The 22,289-nt window shown below is 44.2% G+C and overlaps 2 protein-coding genes across 12 annotated transcripts in view; one reads left to right on the top strand and one right to left on the bottom strand.

The window, feature by feature from the left end:
• Positions 1-7,361, bottom strand: part of SIAE (sialic acid acetylesterase) — a 16,424-nt gene extending 9,063 nt beyond the window's left edge. The window contains exons 1-6 of one of the 3 annotated variants that reach the window (XM_035139423.3): positions 6,648-7,361; positions 5,199-5,359; positions 3,954-4,112; positions 2,086-2,258; positions 760-898; positions 477-660 (exon numbers count right to left, since the gene is read on the bottom strand). In XM_035139423.3, coding sequence (XP_034995314.1) covers positions 477-660; positions 760-898; positions 2,086-2,258; positions 3,954-4,112; positions 5,199-5,244 — 701 coding nt within the window. In that variant the 5' untranslated portion in view covers positions 5,245-5,359; positions 6,648-7,361. The remainder of the gene's footprint in view (positions 1-476; positions 661-759; positions 899-2,085; positions 2,259-3,953; positions 4,113-5,198; positions 5,360-6,647) is intronic. The other 2 variants (XM_088657921.1, XM_088657922.1) reach the window with 2 other exon arrangements.
• Positions 7,330-22,289, top strand: SPA17 (sperm autoantigenic protein 17). Of its 9 annotated transcripts, none has more exons than XM_088657923.1 (6): positions 7,330-7,532; positions 12,909-12,987; positions 13,202-13,381; positions 18,573-18,643; positions 19,298-19,363; positions 21,967-22,289. In XM_088657923.1, exons 3-6 carry the CDS (start codon positions 13,228-13,230, stop codon positions 22,174-22,176), a joined length of 501 nt encoding a protein of 166 aa, XP_088514049.1. In that variant the 5' UTR covers positions 7,330-7,532; positions 12,909-12,987; positions 13,202-13,227; the 3' UTR covers positions 22,177-22,289. The 9 variants fall into 9 exon arrangements, with proteins under 9 accessions (XP_088514049.1, XP_088514052.1, XP_034995317.1 ...); XM_088657926.1 differs by lacking the exon at positions 21,967-22,289 and adding an exon at positions 19,578-20,297 and having other exon boundaries at positions 7,343-7,532; XM_088657924.1 differs by lacking the exon at positions 7,330-7,532 and adding an exon at positions 7,831-7,857.

Below are 22,289 nucleotides of genomic sequence, written 5' to 3'. Positions count from 1 at the left end.
AAGCAGTAGAAAGTTATTGTCCCTGTATCCTGCTTGGGGACCTCCTAAAGGTAACTGGCTGGCTTCTGGGCGGGGGAAGTATACTCTTCTTACATTCCTATCATAATGATTGCAGGGTCCAAGGTTATTCATCCGAACTGTAAGAAACTAGGCACAAGTCAGGCACATTGCACTGCCTTTCTGGTGCCAAATGGGATTATGCCAGGGGTACGAAAATCTGCAGCCCCCCAGATGTTGTTTGACTCCAACTCCTATCAGCTTAGCCAATGGTTAAGGAAGATGGGAGTTTGAGTCCAACACCATCTGCAGGACTGCAGGTTGTGTGGCCGCTTGTGTGCTGTTTCCACACAGGAAGGAGGTGCTGCAAAGCCAGTGAGCACACAAAATTCTGTAACAGTGGAAAGCATTCAGTGTACTGAGGAACCAGCCGAACACGGCTGGAAAGAACAGAGCATACTGTCATTAGCCCTCCTTACTTTTTAGAGTATCCTGAGATTGCACATTCCCGCAGTGCCCTCTTGGAAGACCAGGCCTCTATTGGTGTCCCTCCCCAGGTGGAGTCTATCAGTCCTATGGGATACTTGAGCTTCTCGAACAAATACCGGCCAAAGAGCCAGCACACAGCAGAGAAGTAACTGAAGTCTCCATGGCCAAGGTTCTCTGTTCAATGCAATGTTAAAAGAAACTTTAGAGCATATACAAACTTGCAAACTAATAATACAACTGCCAGAGATTTTGCTTTTTAAAAAAGGCTCTTACTGGCTGTCGGAATAGACCATGGCAAGCTGACGCTGGCAAGGTCCTGCAGTTCCACTTCGGACTGCACAAGACCGGCTGAAAACACACGCACGAGTGAGTAGTGGGAAGCCTCTGCAAGCTCCTTACTGGCATTGAATATCTAGGAAACAGGGCAGATTCTACTGAAATACAATTAAGCAAAGTTCAAAACAATCAAACTGTTCTTTTAACTTGGGAATGAGGATTGTGATGGTGGCCCCTTCACAGGAAGAATATGATGGTCCCAGCCAGCCTGGGAACTGACTACTATTCATTCTGATTTATTTGTGGGGATACTAGATGAAGTTGCATCAAGCAAGTGTACTCTCACACTCCAGCACAATTTCCCATCACTTTCTTCACAGCAAAAAGTCCAGTCTCTTGGGGAGGTGGGCTTGTTTCACAACAGGTCCAAATGTAATTTACTTCCTAGTTAGCTGCTGATCCTGAATTTCCTATTACACTATCGATTCCAGCCCCAAAATTGTGAGTCTGGAAGCATCCACACAGTGTATCCAAGAGGGAGGCAAAGAGGTTCAGTGTCAAGCTTGCCAAATTATGCCAGTCAAGGAAGTGCACAAGGCAATGCATACTACTCCTGGTGCTGATCTCTTCTGTGCAGTGGCCTTCAGCTTTGCAATGTGCCTGTGTAATATTGCTCCTTTGCCTGTTTTGTCCTCAAGGTGAAAGTGGCAAGCTAACAACTAGGCCACGGTTTCAAGAAGACAGTTACTTCCTTTGACTGTGTCATTACTCCCAGGGTGTGAGAGACACTAAGCACAGTAAGGGAACAAAATATTTTGTTGGGTCAGGATATGTGGATGCGAGTACTGAATGCAAATTTTAGGCAAGACAATTGTATATGTTAAGCAGTTTTAATAGCAAACTATAGTCAATGCAAGCTGTGGGTGGTAAGAAAGCCTGACCCCATGGCTTCAGTTTTGAATCTGTCAGCAACAATCAAATCAAAGTTTGGGGGGGCAGGCTCAGGTTTAGCTCAAGGGCAGAAACCGCTAGCCCTCCAGATGTTGTTAGACTCCAGTTCTCATTAGCCCCAGCCAGTATGGCCAGTGGTCAGGGATGATGGGAGTTTTAGGGCACCGGTCGAAGGCCAGTGGTCAGGGATGATGATGAGCAACATCTATAGGGTCATTAGTTTCCCACCCCTGCATAAGCAACAGAAATCATGGCTTTGCATATTGTCTGAACTTGGCCTATAGCAGTACTTTTCCTCTCAATTGAGCATATGCTTCAGTTCTTTGAAAAATGCTCAGTGCCTGTGTTGCACTCTATAGTGATGTGGCTTACCTGAGAAACTGTCATCTCCATGTTACTTTGTCCACTACAAAACCAGAGATCTCCAAAGTAGACATCCGTCAGCGTCACATTTGATACATTTCCCTTCCCATACTGCCGTATGTGTATATTGAAAGGGCCGCCTTGGCCCATAGGACTCAGGAGCACTTTCCAGATCCCAGAGCCTTTTTTGGGGGAAAGAATTTACAAAGATCTCAGGCTTATTATCATATGGAATCTAATCCAAGGAAAGTACCGTATACATGCCTAAACCAAGCCTACAGATTGCCAGAATCTCAGACCAACGATTCCTTCATTTTATCAATGCTTAACTTTTGTCACAAGAAACATTCCCTCTTTATGGGATCCCTGTACCCTACTGGTACTCACAGAAGTATGCAATTGAGGCACAAAGAAGCCAAATACAGTTGTGCCGTTCAGGAGACTGTGCGTTAGGATTGGGCAGTGGGGGAAGTTTTTTAATACTTTAAGAATGTAAGAACCCAACTGAATCAGACCAAGAGCCATCACCACAGTGGCCTATAGATGCTTCTGGAAAGCCCACAGGCAGGACGTAAGCACAATAGCATTCTCCCACTTGCGATCTACAGCAACTGGTACTCAGAGACATATTGCCTCTGAAACTGAAGCTAATACCGTGTTTCTCATATTTTAAGGCATCCCCCAAAAATAAGCCATGGCAGGATTTCCAAGGGTTGGTGAAAAATAAGGCATACCCCGAAAATAAGCTCTAGCGCAAAGCCCTGACCGAGCGAGAGGCGAAGCCGCGGGACCCAGCAGGAGCCTCGGTTTCCCCTGTGCAAAGCCCTGGGACCCCGCAAGAGCCTCAGCGCGCTAACCCCCGTGACCCGGCTGGACCCGCAGCTCAAGCCGCGGCAGCTGGCAGGAGCCGCGGCAAAGCCCTGGGACCCGTCAAGAGCCTCAGCGCGCACGCGCTAACCCCCCGGGACCTGGCTGGAGCCGTAGCTCAAGCCGTGACAGCTGGCAAGAGCCGCGGTGAAGCCCTGGGACCTGGCAAGAGCCTCAGCGTGCGCGCGCTAACCCCCAGGACCCGGCTGGAGCCGTAGCTCAAGCTGCGGCGAAGCCCTGGGACCTGGCAAGAGCCTCAGCGCGCGCGCGCTAACCCCCGGGACCCGGCTGGACCCGCAGCTCAAGCCACGGCAGCTGGCAGGAGCTACGGCTCCAGCCCTGGGACCTGGCAACAGCCTCAGCGCGCGCGCGCTAACCCCCGGGACCCGGCTGGACCCGCAGCTCAAGACAGCTGGCAGGAGCCACGGCGAAGCCCTGGGACCAGGCAAGAGCCTTAGCGCGCGGCGCGCAAAGCTCAGGACCTGGCTGGACCCGAACTGAAGCAGCGCTAAGCCCCGGGAGCCGGCAGGAGCCGCGGTGCGTGAAGCCCGAAGCCCTGGGACCTGGCAGTACCCTTAGCGCACTGTGCTTGAAGCCCTCGGACTGCAAAAGTACGGTACTTAATTTAAAAAATAAGACATCCCTTGAAAATAAGCCATGGTGTTTTTTTTTTGAGGAAAAAATAAATATAAGACGTGTCTTATAATATGAGAAACACGGTATTTGTTTATATGAAATATGTTTGTGCCACCTTTAACATCTAAAAATATTCTGAAGGTGGTTTGTAAAACAAAAACATGGAGCAATAATACATAGGTGGATGTAACCCCACGGCTAGTAGCTTTATCCTCTATGAATTTGCTTAATCTCTTTTATAGCCACCCAAGCTGGTGGTCATTACCACAGCTGTTGGCAACATATCTGAGAATTTAAGGAAGCAATGTGTAAAAACTACAATTCTGCGTTTTGTTTACTCTGAATCTGCCACTTGAATGTGCATTTTTTTTTACCTTTAACGTCTGTCATTTTTTCCATAACGTTGCTATTCCCAGAAACAGTTGCTATTATGTTGGCGCCAGGATCCCCATAGCCCCATATGACGGCCTGACTTGGTTGCTTCTGCAGTACCATGTGATCGCCATAATAGGAGGCAAGGCGAAGCGTAGCACCTGGGAGAACACAAAATATCATGACATTCTTGTTAGTAGTTGGGGTTTCTCTAGAATGTTCCTGTGGGAAATGGGCTGCTTTGCAGCCAATCAATGGTTAGATTTTTTTTCTGACTGCAGAAACAGCTACCAGTCTGTATCAGGTTGTCAAGGAAGCCAAGTCTGTTAGTGAAAAGAGGAACAGATCCCCAGACATTTTACTTTTCTTCACCCTGAATTGTTCTTAGATTTCAAGAAAATATTTCATATGCATGTTTCTTTTGCCTTTTTGTAGAACCCCTCCCCGGGATGCTGCTTTTTTTGCTTGAAAGTATTTTTTACGAATATTAGCCATATAACCCAAATAACAAAATATAACTTAAGGAGACAAACACATTAAAAACTAAACACAACAAAAGCAAGCATGGTATGGGATGTTACGTCCACATGAAAAACCCCCAATGAAGCTGGTTAGCCAGATATCTGCAATATGATACACAGACACATAAACCTAATTATTGAAACATTGTATGCAACTTTTCCCAGCATCCACATTGGCCTCAAAAGGCCACCCCATAAATTACCCCCATTTAATCCACATACATTTGTTCCAGGGAAAATCCCGTAAATTTTAAACAAAAAAACCTGTTTCGGGTCACCGGTTAGCAATATCTGAACCACTTTATTAAGCTCCTGGCTTAATATTGAAAGTGTGATGAGAGGGGAGTGAAATGCTGAAAGCACAGGGTAGTGACAGTTAGTTACATTGCGAAAGCTGACTTTTCATAACAAATGCATTGGCGAGGAAGCAAATATTCTGGATTTTTATTGTGCTAGGAATCATGGTTCTGGTTATTGTGCTCCAACACTTCCCACAAAAAAACCTCCCTCTGTCCTTGCTATTAGTTTTGTTTTTTGAAAGAACTGCAGTCGCCTTCACATCAGGAGATTCAAATAGGAAGCAGGTGAATAAACACGAAAGTTCTGTGACTAATGTGAATACAGTTGTTACCGTTTCAGATTTCCCCACTAGCCCTTTTGTGTACATGCCTCCTAGCAAAGGACATTTTCCGGGGGGGGGGGGCAGCTCCCTCCCTCTGCACTCACCTGCCGTCCAAACCAACAGCAACACAAGCAGCAAGGAGCGAGCCATGGCCTCTCTGACCAAACAAAAGCAGGAAGTAACATCACATGATTCTAGGGTGTGCAGAATTCCAGGAGCCACTTTATCTTAAAGGGGCGAGGCTCCTTGTGATCTCACAACAGACCTGGGGCAAAAAAAGAAAAAGAAACAAAGGTGTAGTGTCATTTCCATTTGAAAGTTTCGTACAGAAAAGGCAATGCACATTTTAATAAATGCCCTCCACTAGCTGGAATGCTATATAACATGATTTCTGCTTTATGTGGCTTCAAGTCTGCCACAGATAGGCTATTATGCTACAAAGGCTCCCTATTGCCTAACATTTCTGACCCCAACCTCTTACCATCCCTACCAGAAATATACCGGTATAAATGACTCCCCAAATTTGGACATCAGTAAAGGTAAAGGGACCCCTGACCATTAGGTCCAGTCGCGGACGACTCTGGGGTTGCGGCGTTCATCTTGCTTTAGTGGCCGAGGGAGCCGGCATACAGGTTCCGGGTCATGTGGCCAGCATGACTACGCCGCTTCTGGAGAATCAGAGCAGAACACGAAAATGCTGTTTACCTTCCCACTGGAGCGGTACCTATTTATCTACTTGCACTCTGACATGCTTTCAAACTGCTAGGTTGGCAGAAGCAGGGACCGAACAACCGGAGCTCACCCCATTGCAGAGATTTGAACCGCCAACCTTCTGATTGCCCTAGGCTCTGTGGTTTAAGCCACAGCGTCACCCGCCTCTAATTGCAGAGCCTTTGAGCACATGTCTTGAGCACAATTAGAGCACATGTCTAATTGCAGAGCCTTTGAGCACAATTGCTACTCCTGAGAAATTACCTGGACACATTACCAAAGAATGGTCTGTTGAACAAAGGATTGCAGGAGTACATAGCATTGCAACCATCTACTGTCTACAAATCCCAGAATGTCAAATCAGTAAAATATGTTATATTTTATAACAGAGCATCCCAGTCTGGGGCTTTGTACTTGCCCGCTCCCTACTAAACACCATAGGGCGGAGCTTAGGCCCTAAAAACCTCGGCTGTTGCCGGGGGGGGGGGGGCTCTTAATATACAGTCATACCTCGGTTTAAGTATGCCTCGGTTTGAGTACTTTCAGTTCAAGTACTCTGCGGACCCGCCTGGAACGGATTAATCCACTTTCTATTACTTTCAATGGGAAAGTTTGCTTCAGGTTAAGTACACTTCAGTTTAAGTACTCCGCGGACCGTCTGGAACGGATTAATCCACTTTCCATTACTTTCAATGGGAAAGTTCGCTTCAGGTTAAGTATGCTTCAGGTTAAGTACAGACTTCCGGAACCAATTGTGTACTTAAACCGAGATACCACTGTACACAACTCCCCAAATTTGGGCTTCAGGAATAGCCTCTTATTGTGCACATGTCTATACTTACTTGCGAGATTACTTGTAATGAGCAGTACATTAGGGATTAGTGATCTGTTTTCCAATTCCATTATTTTATAATGTGGTGTTTTTTTTTCAAATCCCTTGCTGAAATTGCTCCTGAGAAACTACCTGGACACATTAGCAAAGAATGGTCTGTTGAGCAAAGGAATTCCGACCACCGACTGTCTCTACAAATCCCACCATGTCAAATCGGTAAAATGTGTCAACATTACTCTTGATTTAACCACGCATTAATATCCCGCCTTTCTTCTGGAGAGTCCAAGGCTTCAACAACTTTATTCCAGAACCTTCAGGCTATGGCGAATGATGATTTTGTCTCAAGCGTCCTTTATGACAGATGGGGACTTGGGCTCCCCCAGCCACTTAACCCCTTCGACCAGAACAATCTCTTTGCATTTAATTTTTATCGAAGCAACCTATGTGATTGCTCACAACAACCCTGCAAGGTAGGCTCAGGTACGCGGCTGGCCCGGAGGAAGCCCGTGGCCTACCAGGGACTGGCGCCTGAGTCTCCCTTGGGCAGCCCCGGCACCCTAACACGACGCACCGGTCGGCGGCTTTGTACCTGCCGGCTCCCTACTGAGCGCCATAGGGCGCAGCTTAGGCCGCGGCCCTGAAACCCCGGATGTTGCCGGGCGGAGGTGGCGGTGGCGGCGTCGCCTGACGCCGCCGCCGATTGTTGCGTAAGGCCTTCGCGAACCCCTGAGGCGGCTGCCGGCCCCCGCTCTGCCCCGCAGAGTCCCAAGTCAATGGGCCCTGACTAGACGCGACAGGAGCGCTGGCTCCCTGCTTCGGCCAAAAGGCTTGGCCTCGCCACCGCCTCCTTCTCTGGCCAAGCCGCGAGCTTCCCCTTTCGTAAACGGGCAACCAGGTGAAACCCGAGAGCGGCGCTGAAGCAGTTTCAATAAGCGGAGGCCTCGAGTGGGCGGGCCGCGGCGGTGGGGGGCCGAAACTTTTGCTTGAAAGGCGGGTCCGTCGTCCAATAGGTGGGCGCCTCCGGGCATCCGAGAGGCGGGCCTTGGTTTGGAGAACGAATCCGGGGCTGCGCGAGAGCGACCGGCCGACAGATCCACTAACGGTTCGCTCTTGTGTCCCTCCCCGCTTGCCGTCCCGTTTCGGGTTGCCAAGGCAACTAACAACAAACGCCGTTCTTTTCTCTCGGTTCTCTCAGGCGAGTTGAGAAAAAGGGGCGAGAGGTGGGGTTTCGTTATCGCTCCCGCCGCTTGCTCTCCCGCTCCTCACAGTCAAATAGGCTGAGGTGGGATAAGACTAATAGGAGTGCGAGGAGCCGCTTTGTGACGTCACCTTCAGGTGGGGCGAGTCGGGGGAGGGCGAGTGTTTCGGAGAATGAGCAAGAGCGCCTTGTCCACACGAAGGGGTGGCTAACCCAGGCAGTGGGAAATAAGTGGGTCTACGGCTATTCCTGCCCTTCTGGTTTAGGGCTGCTGGGACCTGGAGTCCAGCAACGTCTTGAGGGTCACAGAATCCCACCCCCGGGTGCTTCGACCGGTGCAACTTGGCCGATGGGATTTAATAAGTGGATTTAATAAACTCCCTGGCACTTCTTTGCGCTGAAGGAAGTGAGGGGAAAACGCACCGTATTAAAATAATGATAATAATGATAATAATAGCAATAATAATGGCTGAGTTGGGGATTGACATTAATAATAATAAATAATTTATTTATACCCTGCCCATCTGGCTGGGTTTCCCCAGTGACTCTGGGCGGCTCACAGCACATATCAGAACAAACTAAAACATCGAACATTAAAAGCTTCCCTAAACAGGGCTGCCTTCAGATGTCTTCTAAAAATCAGTCAGTTGTTTATTTCCTTGACACCTGAAGGGAGGGTGTTCCACAGGGAGGGTGCCACTACCAAGAAGGCCCTCTGCCTGGTTCCCTGTAACCTTGCTTTTCGCAGGGAGGAAAGCAGCAGAAGACCCTCAGAGCTGGACCTCAGTGTCCGGACTGAACAACAGGGGTGGAGATGCTCCTTCTGGTATACAGGGCCGAGGCTGTTTAAGGGCTTTAAAGGTCAGCACCAACACTTTGAATTGTGCTCAGAAACATACTGGGAGCCCAGGTAGGTCTTTCAGGACTGGTTTTATATAGTCTTGGCGGCCACTCCCAGTCACCAGTCTAGCTGCTGCATTCTGAATTAATTGTAGTTTCTGGGTCACCTTCAAAGGAAGCCCCACATAGAGTGCATTGCAATAGTCCAAGTGGGAGATAACTAGAGCATGCACCACTCTGGCAAGACAGTCTGCAGGCAGGTAGGGTCTCAACCAGTACGGGATTAAATTTGTTTCATGCGACATCATGTTACATCCTTGCAAACAAATCAAGATCAAGATGAACATTAAGTGAATGGGTTGGGTGGAAGTGACCGGGGATTGTTACTCTTGCATTTGAAAGCAGAGCATCTGTCTTATTTTTGTGTGTGCAGATTTCCAGCAAATGGGAGACCCGGGGCACTTCCAGACCTATTTCTTGTGCATTTATTCACATTTGTTGGCATGTGATTGAATTTCACCTGAAATTAGTGACAGTCTAGAAGTGGCCCAGCTCTTCTTCTTCCAGGAAGTGCTTTAAAAATCATTATAAAATAATGGAATTGGAAAACAGGTCACTAATCCCTAATAATAGGTATAGTTCATTACAAGTCATCTTTTAATATATTTTTAGATTGTTGTAACCTGCTCTGGGACCTCATGGTGAAGGGAGGTTAAGAAATTAATCATAAATTAATAATATCAACCATGTTGAATGGTAACATGTTAGAGATAGACAAGAATAAACCGAGTTGGGGGAATTGCTGGGGCCAAAGATGTCTGTGACATTTCTATGCTGATCTCAAAGATAGAACAAGAAAGCAGGGTGACCAGTAAATTGTACATTGCCCTAGAATCCTAAACAAAATGAAGGGTGCTATATAAGGGTGCTATATATGTTTTAAAATTAAAAGTAATGGTCATTTTGAATTGAACCTTGAATGTTGAAGTTTCTGTCTGTTTTGTCAGTAAGGCTGCTAAATCCACAGTTTGCAGCTGAATCCTGTGCACATTTACGTAGAAATAATAGTAATTATTATTTATTACTTGTTGCCCCAGCCACCCTGTGTGGCTTCCAAAAGAATATAAGAAAAGCACAACAAAACATCAGACATTAAAGGTTTCCTGATACAGGGCTGCCTTCAGTTGTCTAGGGGAGGGCATTCCGCAGGGTGGGCACCACTACCAAAAAGGCCCTCTGCCTGGTTCCTGTAGCTTCACTTCTTGCAATGAGGAAGCTGCCAGAAGGCCCTCAGAACTGGACCTCAGTGTCTGGGCTAAACAATGAGTGGGAAGATGCTCCTTCAGGTATAGAGGACCGAAGCTGTATACTCACTGAGTTTAAATTCCACTGAGTTCAGTGGAACTTATTCTCAAGTAAGTGATCTCAGGACTGCATGCAGCTACAGGCAGTAGTTATACAGTACAACAATTTAAAATATTTCCCAAATAAAAATTACAAATTCGTGTAAGTTTTGCATTCTGATCCTTTGCAGGCAACTGAGAATGCAGAACCCATTGAGGTCAAGGAGACTTAAGTATAGTTTGATTACAATCACAGTTACCGTATTAGCAGTACATTACTATATGTTTACTGAGAAGTAATTTCACTGTTTTCAGTGGTGCTTATTTCCAGGTGGTTAGCATAGGATTGCAATCCTATACAGACTTAATTAAGAGAAAGTCCAATTCTGCTTGCTGTGGAGTACTTAGACATGTATAAGATTGCACTGTTGAAAGTGTTTGCGAATGTATGAGCTTGTTTCCTGTTTCCAGATCTGAGTACTTGCGTTTCTAATTACATCCATTAGGGTAATGAGAGGTGCACAAACTCATATTTGTAACCTCGCTCAAGCTGTGAAGGTAAACTGTGACTGTATAAAAGGCAACTGAAATTTTAGCAGAGGTGTAATATGTACTGAATAGAATGAATTAAGGCTTCTATCTCTGCTTTAACTCCTGCATTCTCTGACTTTGCTTGCTACTAAATTCATAAGTAGAACTTTACAACAAACTGTTGTCATTTAATATCCTAGAGTTTATTTCTAATGGCAGAAATGAGGTAACAGAGGTGCTGTATAGGATCTCTGACTTTTGTATTGACTGCTTTGCTGTGCTTTTAAACATCTGTTTGAACTGCAATTATTATTTGTTAAATATATATATATTTATTAATTTTTTGCATAAATTTCCAAACATCACATAAAATCTCTTCTTATCTTATACAATATTTTGGCTATAAGCCAAGGACTTCCATCAACAACGTCTGATGATTTTTAGTCTTCATCACTTATCTTGCATTTCATTATTTTCACTATTACTTTTACTAATCCATAACTATTAATCCTTTCCATAAATTTTCCCTGCAATATTTCATATAGTCCTCCTTACAAAACTTCTTGCAGTCCTACTAGCGTAATCCTGTCTGAACTGCAATTAGCTAGTGAAAAATGTACTGTACTCCCATGCTGTAAAAAGTAAAAAGGTAAAGGGACCCCTGACCATTAGGTCCAGTCGCGACCGACTCTGGGGTTACGCGCTCATCTCGCATTATTGGCCGAGGGAGCCGGCGTATAGCTTCCAGGTCATGTGGCCAGCATGACAAAGCCGCTTCTGGCAAACCAGAGCAGCATATGGCATTTTGACGTGCTTTCGAACTGCTAGGTTGGCAGGAGCTGGGACCGAGCAACGGGAGCTCACCCCGTCACAGGGATTCAAACCGCCGACCTTCTGATCAGCAAGCCCTAGGCTCAGTGGTTTAACCACAGCGCCACCTGGGTCCCTGTAAAAAGTAGGGCCCACTTAACCACACCTTAATGAGTTAAGTGTATGAGCTTTAATCACATAATCAGATAAATTTGCATATGGGAGGATTCCTGTGGAAGATAGCATGCTTTTTGTGTTTAGATGATGCATTCAAGCATAGCATATGTACAACAGTGCTTTTTTTTCGGGGGGGGGGATCCAAGGGGATGCATACCCCTAAACATTTTGTGAATCTAAGTTTGGCATCATTGAGCGGCAGTATTTCAATTTGAGTAGGAAAATGAGAGTACCCCTAAACATTTTTAAAGAAAAGAGCACTGTGTACATACATCAATACAGTAATTTTATTTGTATATTACCTTTCCACTGTTCAAACCATGCTCAAGGTGGCTTACAACATGAAAAGTATACATAACTACAACATAACAAAAGTAGTCAAGAACAATGAATAAAACATTTAAAATAAACAAACAAACTGAACAATTTCATAAATCGCAACAAGATACATAATTAATAAATGAACTCTGCTTGAGAAAGGTTGCTTCTCTCTTTTTAGGCTAGCTTCAACAAGACACTCACAGACCCCATTCTCTGTGCTCTATCTAGACACTAGAATCATTATCAGACACATTCCAGCCAGGGGAAAAATATTTACAGATGGTGCAGCTGGGGAGGGTGTATAGGCTGGGGTCATTCTGATGGTCAGCTAGAAATTCCTGAAGGACCACATCTGGCCCAGCCCTGCACTAGGGTCTCCCTACACAGCAGCCCTCAGTGTCTGACCATTCACCATGAAGGCAGGAAGTAATCTGGGATTAAGGCAGGAGGTCCCTCCTTTTACAGGAAGATCTGAGGCTGCCTTCCTAGCCTCCCTTCATGCTAGCTGCACCTCCTTTCTTGAAGAAAAGGGGAGTTATTCATGCAAAAAAGATAATGTTAGAAGAGGAACATCCATTGTCTTCCATTTGTGGGCATTTTGCCTTGATATGGTACTTGTCATGTAAGTTACCTGTGTTAAAAATAATTTTAAATTACTCCCCCCGCCCCCCAGCATGGCTTCTCTGGTCTCATAGTAAGACAGAGAAATCCTTCAGTAGCACCTTAAAGACCAACTAAGTTTTTATTTTGGTATGAGCTTTCGTGTGCATGCACACTTCTTCAGATACACTGTATCTGAAGAAGTGTATCTGAAGAAGTGTGCATGCACACGAAAGCTCATACCAAAATATAAACTTAGTTGGTCTTTAAGGTGCTACTGAAGGATTTTTTTTATTTTACTTCGATCCAGACCAACACGGCTACCTACCTGTAACCAGTAAGACAGAGAAGGGAGTGCAGCTCCTGAAAGAAAATTATTTTAAATTAAATACCTTGTCCCTGGTTAAATGAGTGCTTGTTTTGGGTTGATCAAAATGTTTTTCATCAACAGATCTCATAAATAAAGCATTGCAGCCCCAGAGCAAAGGTGCCATTGCAGATTTCTGAATATTGGATAGCAAGTTGCAGTGGTGATTATTGTTATTTTGTGCTCTTTGTGTCTTAAGTATAATGTAGGCATTTGTGTTCATTCTTCATTCAGTAAATGATGCAGTGGGTGGGGAATGTATGAGTTTCATAACTTCAGTTGTAATACATGTAACATCTGTATATATTATTAGACCAACAAAAAATCTATTTTTCAGATACAAAAATAATGCATTTCTCTTGTTAATGAAACTGCAGGTGGGATAGAAACCTATTGAGAGACAATGTCCATTCCATTCTCCAACACCACTCAACGCATTCCTGCAGGATTTGCAAATCTGCTCGAAGGGCTTGCCAGGGAAGTCTTGAGGAGCCAGCCTGTGGATATACCAAGCTTTGCAGCCAAGTATTTTGAAACTCTTCTCATCGAAAGAGAAAGTGAGCATAAACTGAGATAATTTCACCTATGTTTAATATATATGTGCACACATTCTTCTCCCTGAGGAAAGATCCAAACCAACCTAATCCTATGCACAGTTACTCAGAAGTCCCAATGTGTTCAGTGGGACTTCCAGGTAAGTGTGTACAGCAACCTTTCTCAAACGGTGCCCTCCAGATGTTTTAAACTACAGCTTCTATCACTCACAGTCGTTCAATAGTCAGGGATGATTGAAGCTGTCCATAGCATCTGGAGGGCAGATGTGGAAGTCTCCTGTTTGTGGTTGCAGCCACAAAACACTACGCAGTACTAGCTTTACACAAACAGAGGCATTTTCTTTAGGTCATGGGAAACCTAGATTGGGATGGGAAGAAGAAAATGCACTGGAAGTCTGAGGGTGCAGAGAAGACGTGTTCCTCTTTCCCTTCTTGGCCATTTGGTGTGCAAGTACAGAGTACATGGCTTGCTCTGTTAACAAGGAGCAAAGATTCCACATTTACACTTCTCTTTCCCAAGATATAAGGTTTCTTACACACTATTGCATTTTTACCCTCTGCTAAAAGCAGGTGAAGGACTTTCCTGTCTACTTTATATAGGTACTATCAGGAAAGTGTGTTGATAGCTAGTAGGATTGCATCTTGAGGCAAGGAAAAAGCAGCTGATGGATCTGAAGCCCCTTTCTTCATTTGAAGCTACTTGACAGCAATCCAAGTATGATTAATTTCATGTTGTTGTGGCCTTCTCTTGATAATGTGGGACTCCTAGTTCTCTGGGAGAATTTTTGTGAAGCATTTTTTTAAAAAAAATAGCCGGCCGGAGGAAGCAGTCTTGCTGATTGACCAAGCTACAAACATGTGGTGTTTTTAATTGCAGGATGACTCACAGTGAAGCTCAGAGCTATTTGGCCTCTTCTTTGTTTTTAAAATGTCTAGTAAATGACACTTTTGGAGAAGGTTTATAGCGTTATGCAAGGAAAGTTAGTGAGCAGTGAATGTTCTGGGTGTAGGGAAAGAACCCCTTACCATCTCATATAATTAGTTATTTTTCCTCTTCCCAGTGGCAAGACTCAGTTGTGTCTCAGAGTTACAGGTGGAAGACTACACTTTTTTGCTTGGAATGATACCCTCCTTTCAAAATACACTGTTCTTTAGCAGACCTTCAGAATGTAATTGGTTCTATAAGTGAAGATGTTGCTAGGCAGACTGACATTCAGGAGGGTTATTTTAATTTTATAGGGCACGCAGCACCAGCAGTTTCATAATTGGGTTCTGTGAGTTCTACACCTTATTCACCTGGCCCCGAAACCCAAATTGTGAAGCCAGATTTTATTGTGCAACTTAAGGACACCGTGCAGATCTGTCTGCATAAGCAGGACAGGAAAATATTTCCAAACATGGGGAGCCAGGCTAAGCTGCTTACATTCGCTTTTTAAGAGTCTGAAAAGTCATGTTCAGGACAGGGATGGAGAGAGAGCATGTCACCCTCCAGTTGTTGTTGAACTCCAGTTACCATCAGTTCCAGCCTGCATGACTCACAGACAGGGATGAAGCTAGGGCCAGTCCAACAGCATCTGGAGGGTCACACATTCCCCATACATGGTTAGGGCACAGCCTTACGTAGGGCTGGAAAAACATATTTATGTGCCATAATGACTTTTTCAGCAAGGGAAACATTAAAAACTTCCCTAAACAGGGCTTCCTTCAGATGTCTTCTAAAAGTCAGGTAGTTGTTTATTTCCTTGACATCTGATGGGAGGGCGGGCCCCACTACCGAGAAGGCCCTCTGCCTGGTTCCCTGTAACTTTACTTCTCGCAGCGAGGAAACCGGCAGAAGGCCCTCGGAGTTGGACCTCAGTGTCCGGGCAGAACGATGGGGATGGAGATGCTCCTTCAGATATACTGGGCCAGGGCCGTTTAGGGCTTTAAAGGTAATCACCAACACTTTAAATTGTGCTCGGAAACATACTGGGAGCCAATGTAGGTCTTTCAGAACCGGTGTTGTGTGATCTTGGCGGCCGCTCCCAGTCACCAGTGTAGCTGCCGCATGCGTTGAAAACACCATTGATATCTGTTACTGTGAATCACCTGGACTCTTACCCCCACCACCACCTTGGTTGTGTTGACCCCCCCCCCCCATTTCTTGAGTTCAGTATTTTTTAAAAGGGGCTTTCATTTCTATCCTATCTTTCCTCCAAAGAGTTCAAGGTGGTGTACCCACTTTATCCTTGCAACCTGTAATGTAGGCTAGGCTGAGAGAGATAGTAGCTCTCCTAAGATCACCCAGTGAGCTTTGTAGCTGGGTGGATATTTGAACCGATATCTCCTTGGTCTGAAGCCATGAAATATAGCCCTGTGAGCATTTGTTTTGTTGTTTTTGTTTTTAAAAATATTTTACTGTCTCAGAAGGGAAACTGTTGAACTGTATGAACGCCCTAAGCATGTTTGTGTATTCCAGCCCAAAAGCAGGCTATGCATGTAAAAAGGAATAAAGAGTTTGGGTCACAGGACACTGAGATTGTTTCCCGCCCATGACTAATGTACCTGTGGAAGTTGTCTGCTTAGGATGGGTGATGATGAACAGAGTGGAATAAGCACTTATACTCAAGATGGGGTTGGTCTTCCAAAGTAGTACGAATCAAGTAGCAGCTCTCAGTTTGTGGGACCTTAAGTAGTTGCTGAAAACAGATATAGGCTGCAATACTATTGATACTTTATTGGGAGTAAATGTTTATTTCTCAGGAGACGTGCATAGGATTGCAGTGTACAGTACTAACTCCTTTTTGCGCCATCTGTTACTTAAAATGTTATGAGTAGCCAGTATAGTCATTTCTCATTCTGCCACAAACTGTCCTTGATTACCATTCTACTTCCCACTTACTCATGCAAAATTGGATACCTTAACTCAGTAAGACTGGGCAAATGTTTCATGACGTGTATTATTCCAGCTCTTACTCTACATTTTTTTATTATCAAACCCCCTTTCCCTGTCAAAAACAAGACGTTTTAAAGCATTGTTTTGCCCATTCACTCATTTACTAACTAACCCATCATACTTGGTTGTTTCTACTCTTTTCTTGGAAGGAAATACATGTGTTCTGACTTAAAATCCTGACTCAACTCCATAGAGAATCTTGCAGTTGCTTCCCCCTTTCTTTTGCACTTGGCTGTATATAAGTTGTTGTTGTTTAGTCGTTTAGTCGTGTCCGACACTTCGTGACCCCATTGACCATAGCACGCCAGGCACTCCTGTCTTCCACTGCCTCCCGCAGTTTGGTCAAACTCATGTTCGAAGCTTCGAGAACACTGTCCAACCATCTCATCCTCTGTCGTCCCCTTCTCCTTGTGCCCTCAATCTTTCCCAACATCAGGGTCTTTTCCAGGGAGTCTTCTCTTCTCATGAGGTGGCCAAGGTATTGGAGCCTCAGCTTCACGATCTGTCCTTCCAGTGAGCACTCAGGGCTGATTTTCTTCAGAATGGATAGGTTTGATCTTGCAGTCCATGGGACTCTCAAGAGTTTCCTCCAGCACCATAATTCAAAAACATCAATTCTTCGGAGATCAGCCTTCTTTATGGTCCAGCTCTCACTTCCATACATCACTACTTGGAAAACCATAGCTTTAACTATATGGACCTTTGTCGGCAAGGTGATGTCTCTGCTTTTTAAGATGCTGTCTAGGTTTGTCATTGCTTTTCTCCCAAGAAGCAGGCGTCTTTTAATTTCGTGACTGCTGTCACCATCTGCAGTGATCAAGGAGCCCAAGAAAGTAAAATCTCTCACTGCCTCCATTTCTTCCCCTTCTATTTGCCAGGAGGTGATGGGACCAGCGGCCATGATCTTGGTTTTTTTATGTTGAGCTTCAGACCATATTTTGTGCTCTCCTCTTTTACCCTCATTAAAAAGTTATTTAATTCCTCCTCACTTTCTGCCATCAAGGTTGTGTCATCTGCATATCTGAGGTTGTTGATATTTCTTCCGGCAATCTTAATTCCGGCTTGGGATTCATCCAGTCCAGCCTTTCGCATGATGAATTCTGCATATAAGTTAAATAAGCAGGGAGACAATATACAGCCTTGTCGTACTCCTTTCCCAATTTTGAACCAATCAGTTGTTCCATATCCAGTTCTAACTGTAGCTTCTTGTCCCACATAGAGATTTCTCAGGAGACAGATGAGATGATCAGGCACTCTCATTTCTTTAAGAACTTGCCATAGTTTGCTGTGGTCGACACAGTCAAAGGCTTTTGCATAGTCAATGAAGCAGAAGTAGATGTTTTTCTGGAACTCTCTAGCTTTCTCCATAATCCAGCGCATGTTTGCTATTTGGTCTCTGGTTCCTCTGCCCCTTTGAAATCTAGCTTGCATTTCTGGGAGTTCTCGGTCCACATACTGCCTAAGCCTGCCTTGTAGAATTTTAAGCATAACCTTGCTAGCGTGTGAAATGAGGGCAATTGTGTGGTAGTTGGAGCATTCTTTGGCACTGCCCTTCTTTGGGATTGGGATGTAGACTTATCTTTTCCAATCCTCTGGCCATTGCTGAGTTTTCCAAACTTGCTGGCATATTGGGTGTAGCACCTTAACAGCATTATCTTTTAAAATTTTAAATAGTTCAGCTAGAATATCATCACTTCCACTGGCCTTGTTATTAGCAGTGCTTTCTAAGAGCCATTTGACTTCACTCTCCAGGATGTCTGGCTCAAGGTCACCAACCACACTACCTGGGGTGTACGAGACCTCCATATCTTTGTGGTATAATTCCTCTGTGTATTCTTGCCACCTCTTCTTGATGTCTTCTGCTTCTGTTAGGTCCTTACCACTTTTGTCCTTTATTATGGTAATCTTTGTACGATTACAAATATTTGTATATAAGTACACAGGTGTAAATATGAATAGTTAAGGGATTTTTAAAAGAAAAATGATCCTACAATCCCTAAAGCTGAAAGTGCATAACTAGACCAAGACATGTTGTGTGATACCTGCATTTCATTGGAGCTGCTACTCTAAATACTTGAATGGGTAACTTATTTTGGGTTTGTCCCAACTAAACTGTACTTAGACTAGTAGACACACAAGAACAATAGACCCAAGTTAGCTATGTCTATTTAATTTTGGTGACCAGCATTGGATACAACCCTTATTTTTGTATATATAAAATAATCCAGTGTGTATTTTCTTTTACAAAACTCTGTTTAGAAAGTGGTTATGATCCATGTGAATGGGGAGCAAAAATAGAGGACCGATTCTACAATAACCATGCCTTCAATGTAAGTCTTATTTTATAGTGGGCATATATTTTTCAACATGCAGAACTTGGGGCCAAAGACATGACATTAGAGATCAAAGACCGGGGGGGGGGACTAATGGGCCAGAGGGCGTGGGCAGAGAGAGCTTAGTAGTATAGGAAGCACTGTGGTGCTTTGGAAGGGTAGATTAAACATCTGCCACCCCCAATTGTTATGCCTGAACTGATTCAAAAGCTCAGAAATAATTCCACGTGCTCATTTAACACTTGAATGTGTCAATTGTGTGATAGTACTATGGAAGGTGGTAGAAAAAAAAACAAATAAATGTGTTTGTTGATTTGGTCACAGAAGCTATCAAGGCATGTACATAGTCCACTCCTTCCTAGACTGTGGGTGAGGAACTTTTGACCTTCCAAATGGTGACACACTTCAGTTCCCATCAATCCTGACTCACGTTGGTTGAGGAAATGAAGTCCAACAACATTTGGAAAGCTACAAGTTCCCTGCCCTGATCTAGAGAAAACCACACACCCAAATGATTGTGAGCAACTTCCTGACCCTTCTCATCCCACACCTTGATTGAGCTAAGTGATTGAATTAAGTATCACCTGTACCACCAGACCCTGATGCTCTTCTTGCAAGCAAGTGCATTGAAAATAGCCTTTGTTTTTGCAGGAACTTGCACCACCAGGAGGTGGTGATAAAGCAGAGGAGAAGAAGGAAGGATCTGGTGCACAGCCAGTAAGCAATCTTCAATGAGTTCACTGTTTTTTTTTAAAAAATCTGAACACCATTCTCAGCCCTTTGCTACATAGCTAAATCACTGCTGACCTTGTCATGCCCCAAAGCTTCTGTGAGACAGCATAGAATCAGTGAGGCCAGAGTTAATCTTTGCATAGATTGCAGCAAGAGTCAATTTGTCAAGATCTTTTCACTTTTCCATTGCTTTTTACAGAGGGAGGCATCCAATCGAAACATCCCATCATCTTCCCACCATGTGCACACTGTGCCTTCCTCAAATATGAGGGAACCCCGAGAACAGATTGGGGAGGGGGGAGAATCTGTTGCACAAATGGAAATCCTTGTGAACACAGGACTGTGACTTACCAACTTAGCTCTACTTTGGATACAACCCAGAGACTCTCATCAGTGGCAATCTATGGAGTCTCTTCTTCCCTGCATGGATTCCAGTTTCAAATCCCTGGTTGCTGATCCACCTAAAAGAATCCTTCACTTGAAGTTAAATGAGGAGAGAGAGAGAGAGAGAGAGAGAGAGAGAGAGAGAGAGAGAGAGAGAGAGAGAGAACGAGCTGAGTCACATAAGTGAGAGCAGTTAACACATCTCCAAATCTGCTTTGGATAAAGTGGCAGACAGTGGCAATGTGGTGGTGGGGAAATTAAACAGAAAATTTTCCAGTGGAAAGTTTTCCCATTTCATAAATTAATTAGTAACTATGAATGGATGCCAGTTGCAAATGCAATATTAGGTAAGCTTGATGGTGTCAGGTCCTTAGTTTTAAATACAGGTAGAATAAACATTGCAAATTAGCTCCCTCTCCCATGGAAGTAGCGGGGTGGGGTGGGGTGGGGGAGGGCAGTTGTCTCACTCAAATCAAGTAAAGAAATAAAAATACCCAACTAACTGACCAATTGCAGATAACTCGGTCCTGCCCCCCTAACATAAAGCCTGCCCCCCAAATAAATCCTGGCCACACCCATGCCCTCTCCAAGGCATCAGGATATTTTCCTAAGCAAATTGCCCTAATATGCATAGAAATCTTCTGGAAATCAACATCATTGGCAGCTGGCACTATTTCAGGCATAGACAAACTCCAGCCCTCCAGATGTTTGGGATTACAATTCCCATCAAACCTAGCTAACAGGACCAGTGGTCAGGGATGATGGGAATTGCAGTCCCAAACATCTGGAGGACCAGAGTTTGCCTATGCCTGCCCTATTTCTAACATTTCCCCAAGACACTTGGATGTTTGAGTTGGATCTCTGAACCTGCAATCAAAGGGGGCAGCACATCGCTTTTGTTCAACAAGTTCCATCAGGTAAAATGTAGGCACAGCCCAACCAAATGTTTAAAGTCCCATTGTTTTCTATTGCTCCATTGCAGTGTGAGCAACACCATAGGACTAAGGTGAAACTGTCATGCTCCCTTGTTATTTCTGCTGTTGCTAGAAGGTGTAGTTAATTTAATCTTGTTATATTTATACTCTAGTATTGAAAGACTGCTTTTTGCATGCAGTTATAGTTGCTATTGTGTTGCTGTTTTATGATGTTACTATGAAATTGTTCTTGCAATGTTGATTTTGAGGTGTAGTACTCTTTTCTTTGTTGTAAGCCACACTGAGCATGCTTCTTTTTGTGGAAAGGCAGCAACAAATAGGATGGTGATTAGGGCTGGGTGATATCTGGTTTTCAACATTGTGATATATCGCCTGATAACATTGTGATATACCACTGTATCACCATATCTGAAATAAGGTTGGAGCTATGTAGAGGCACTGGCTGGCTTAACGGTTTTCTTCGCATCTTGCTTTTTGCATAACACACAGACACACCCACCCACCCACCCACCCAACATGATTCGCAAGATATTGGCAGGTCAGAAATTATGAAACTGGTATCATGCTATGGACTTAAAGCCGGTTTTGGACAATATATTGGTATATTGCCCAGCCCTGGTGATGATGATATGCATATTTAGTCAGAAGGAAGCCCTGCTGTGTTTGTGGGATTATTTCCAGATATTGCAGATATTTGCAGGTTTAAGCTTCTGTTCTATTCACCCATTGAAATCACTGGGATTTGAAACTTCTTAACTATGGATGAAGTGTACCCTTTGTATTTTGTAACATTTGAATGACATTGAAGCCTTTGTCCATTGCAGGCAAACAGATTAGGCAACTGCAGCCCATGACATTGCTCCCCTCTCTTCTGGTAGGGGATTTTTTCTTCTTGCATCCCAAGGATAAACAGTTGGTAATATCTAAATTCTAAGTGCTAAATTCTCGCATTTTTAGCAGACAAAACTTCCTTTGATGGAAAGTTGCCCAAGTGACATACAGAACATCTAGCACTAAAAATAGTCCTGTGAATATATTGTGGAAAGTACATATTTAAAAAATGACAAAACAAGTTGCATTTTGTTTTCCCACCCACCCTAGGACTCATGAGCCACCTTCCAAAAGGCCTTTGGAATAATGGAGGTTTGAGTTACTTTTAAAGCTCTCACTCTCTTTTTCAAAGAGAGATCTATATATCTGTTCAAACCCCTCAGCTGGTTAAAGGCAAAGCTTAGACATGTACATTTGTTTTTCTTTTCCATTCTAAAGGAGGGAGGAGTGGAGAAACCAGCAGTAGGTAAGAGTGCTTTGAGCCTAACTGAAGACGAGGCTGCTACAAAAATTCAAGCCACATTCAGGGGATACAGATCAAGGAGGAACACAAAAACCACAAATGAAGGATTGGAAGAAGTGAGGGAGGAGAAGGAACCACGGAAGGAGGAAAAGCCAAGTGAACCTGAAAAGAAAGAGCCACAGTAATGCTACACAGCAACCTGCCAGCAATCAAGTTTAGAAGTGGTGTAAGGCAAAGCCCCTGGGTCTGCTTTAGGAGCATGTGTCACGTTTATTAAATAAACAATAACCTTCAAAAA

The sequence above is a fragment of the Zootoca vivipara genome, chromosome 14, assembly GCF_965207765.1.
Source record: "Zootoca vivipara chromosome 14, rZooViv2.hap1.1, whole genome shotgun sequence".
In the NCBI taxonomy this organism is placed as follows: domain Eukaryota; kingdom Metazoa; phylum Chordata; class Lepidosauria; order Squamata; family Lacertidae; genus Zootoca; species Zootoca vivipara.
The sequence above is the reverse complement of the archived record's forward strand: the minus strand, read 5'-3'. Positions and strand labels throughout refer to the sequence as shown.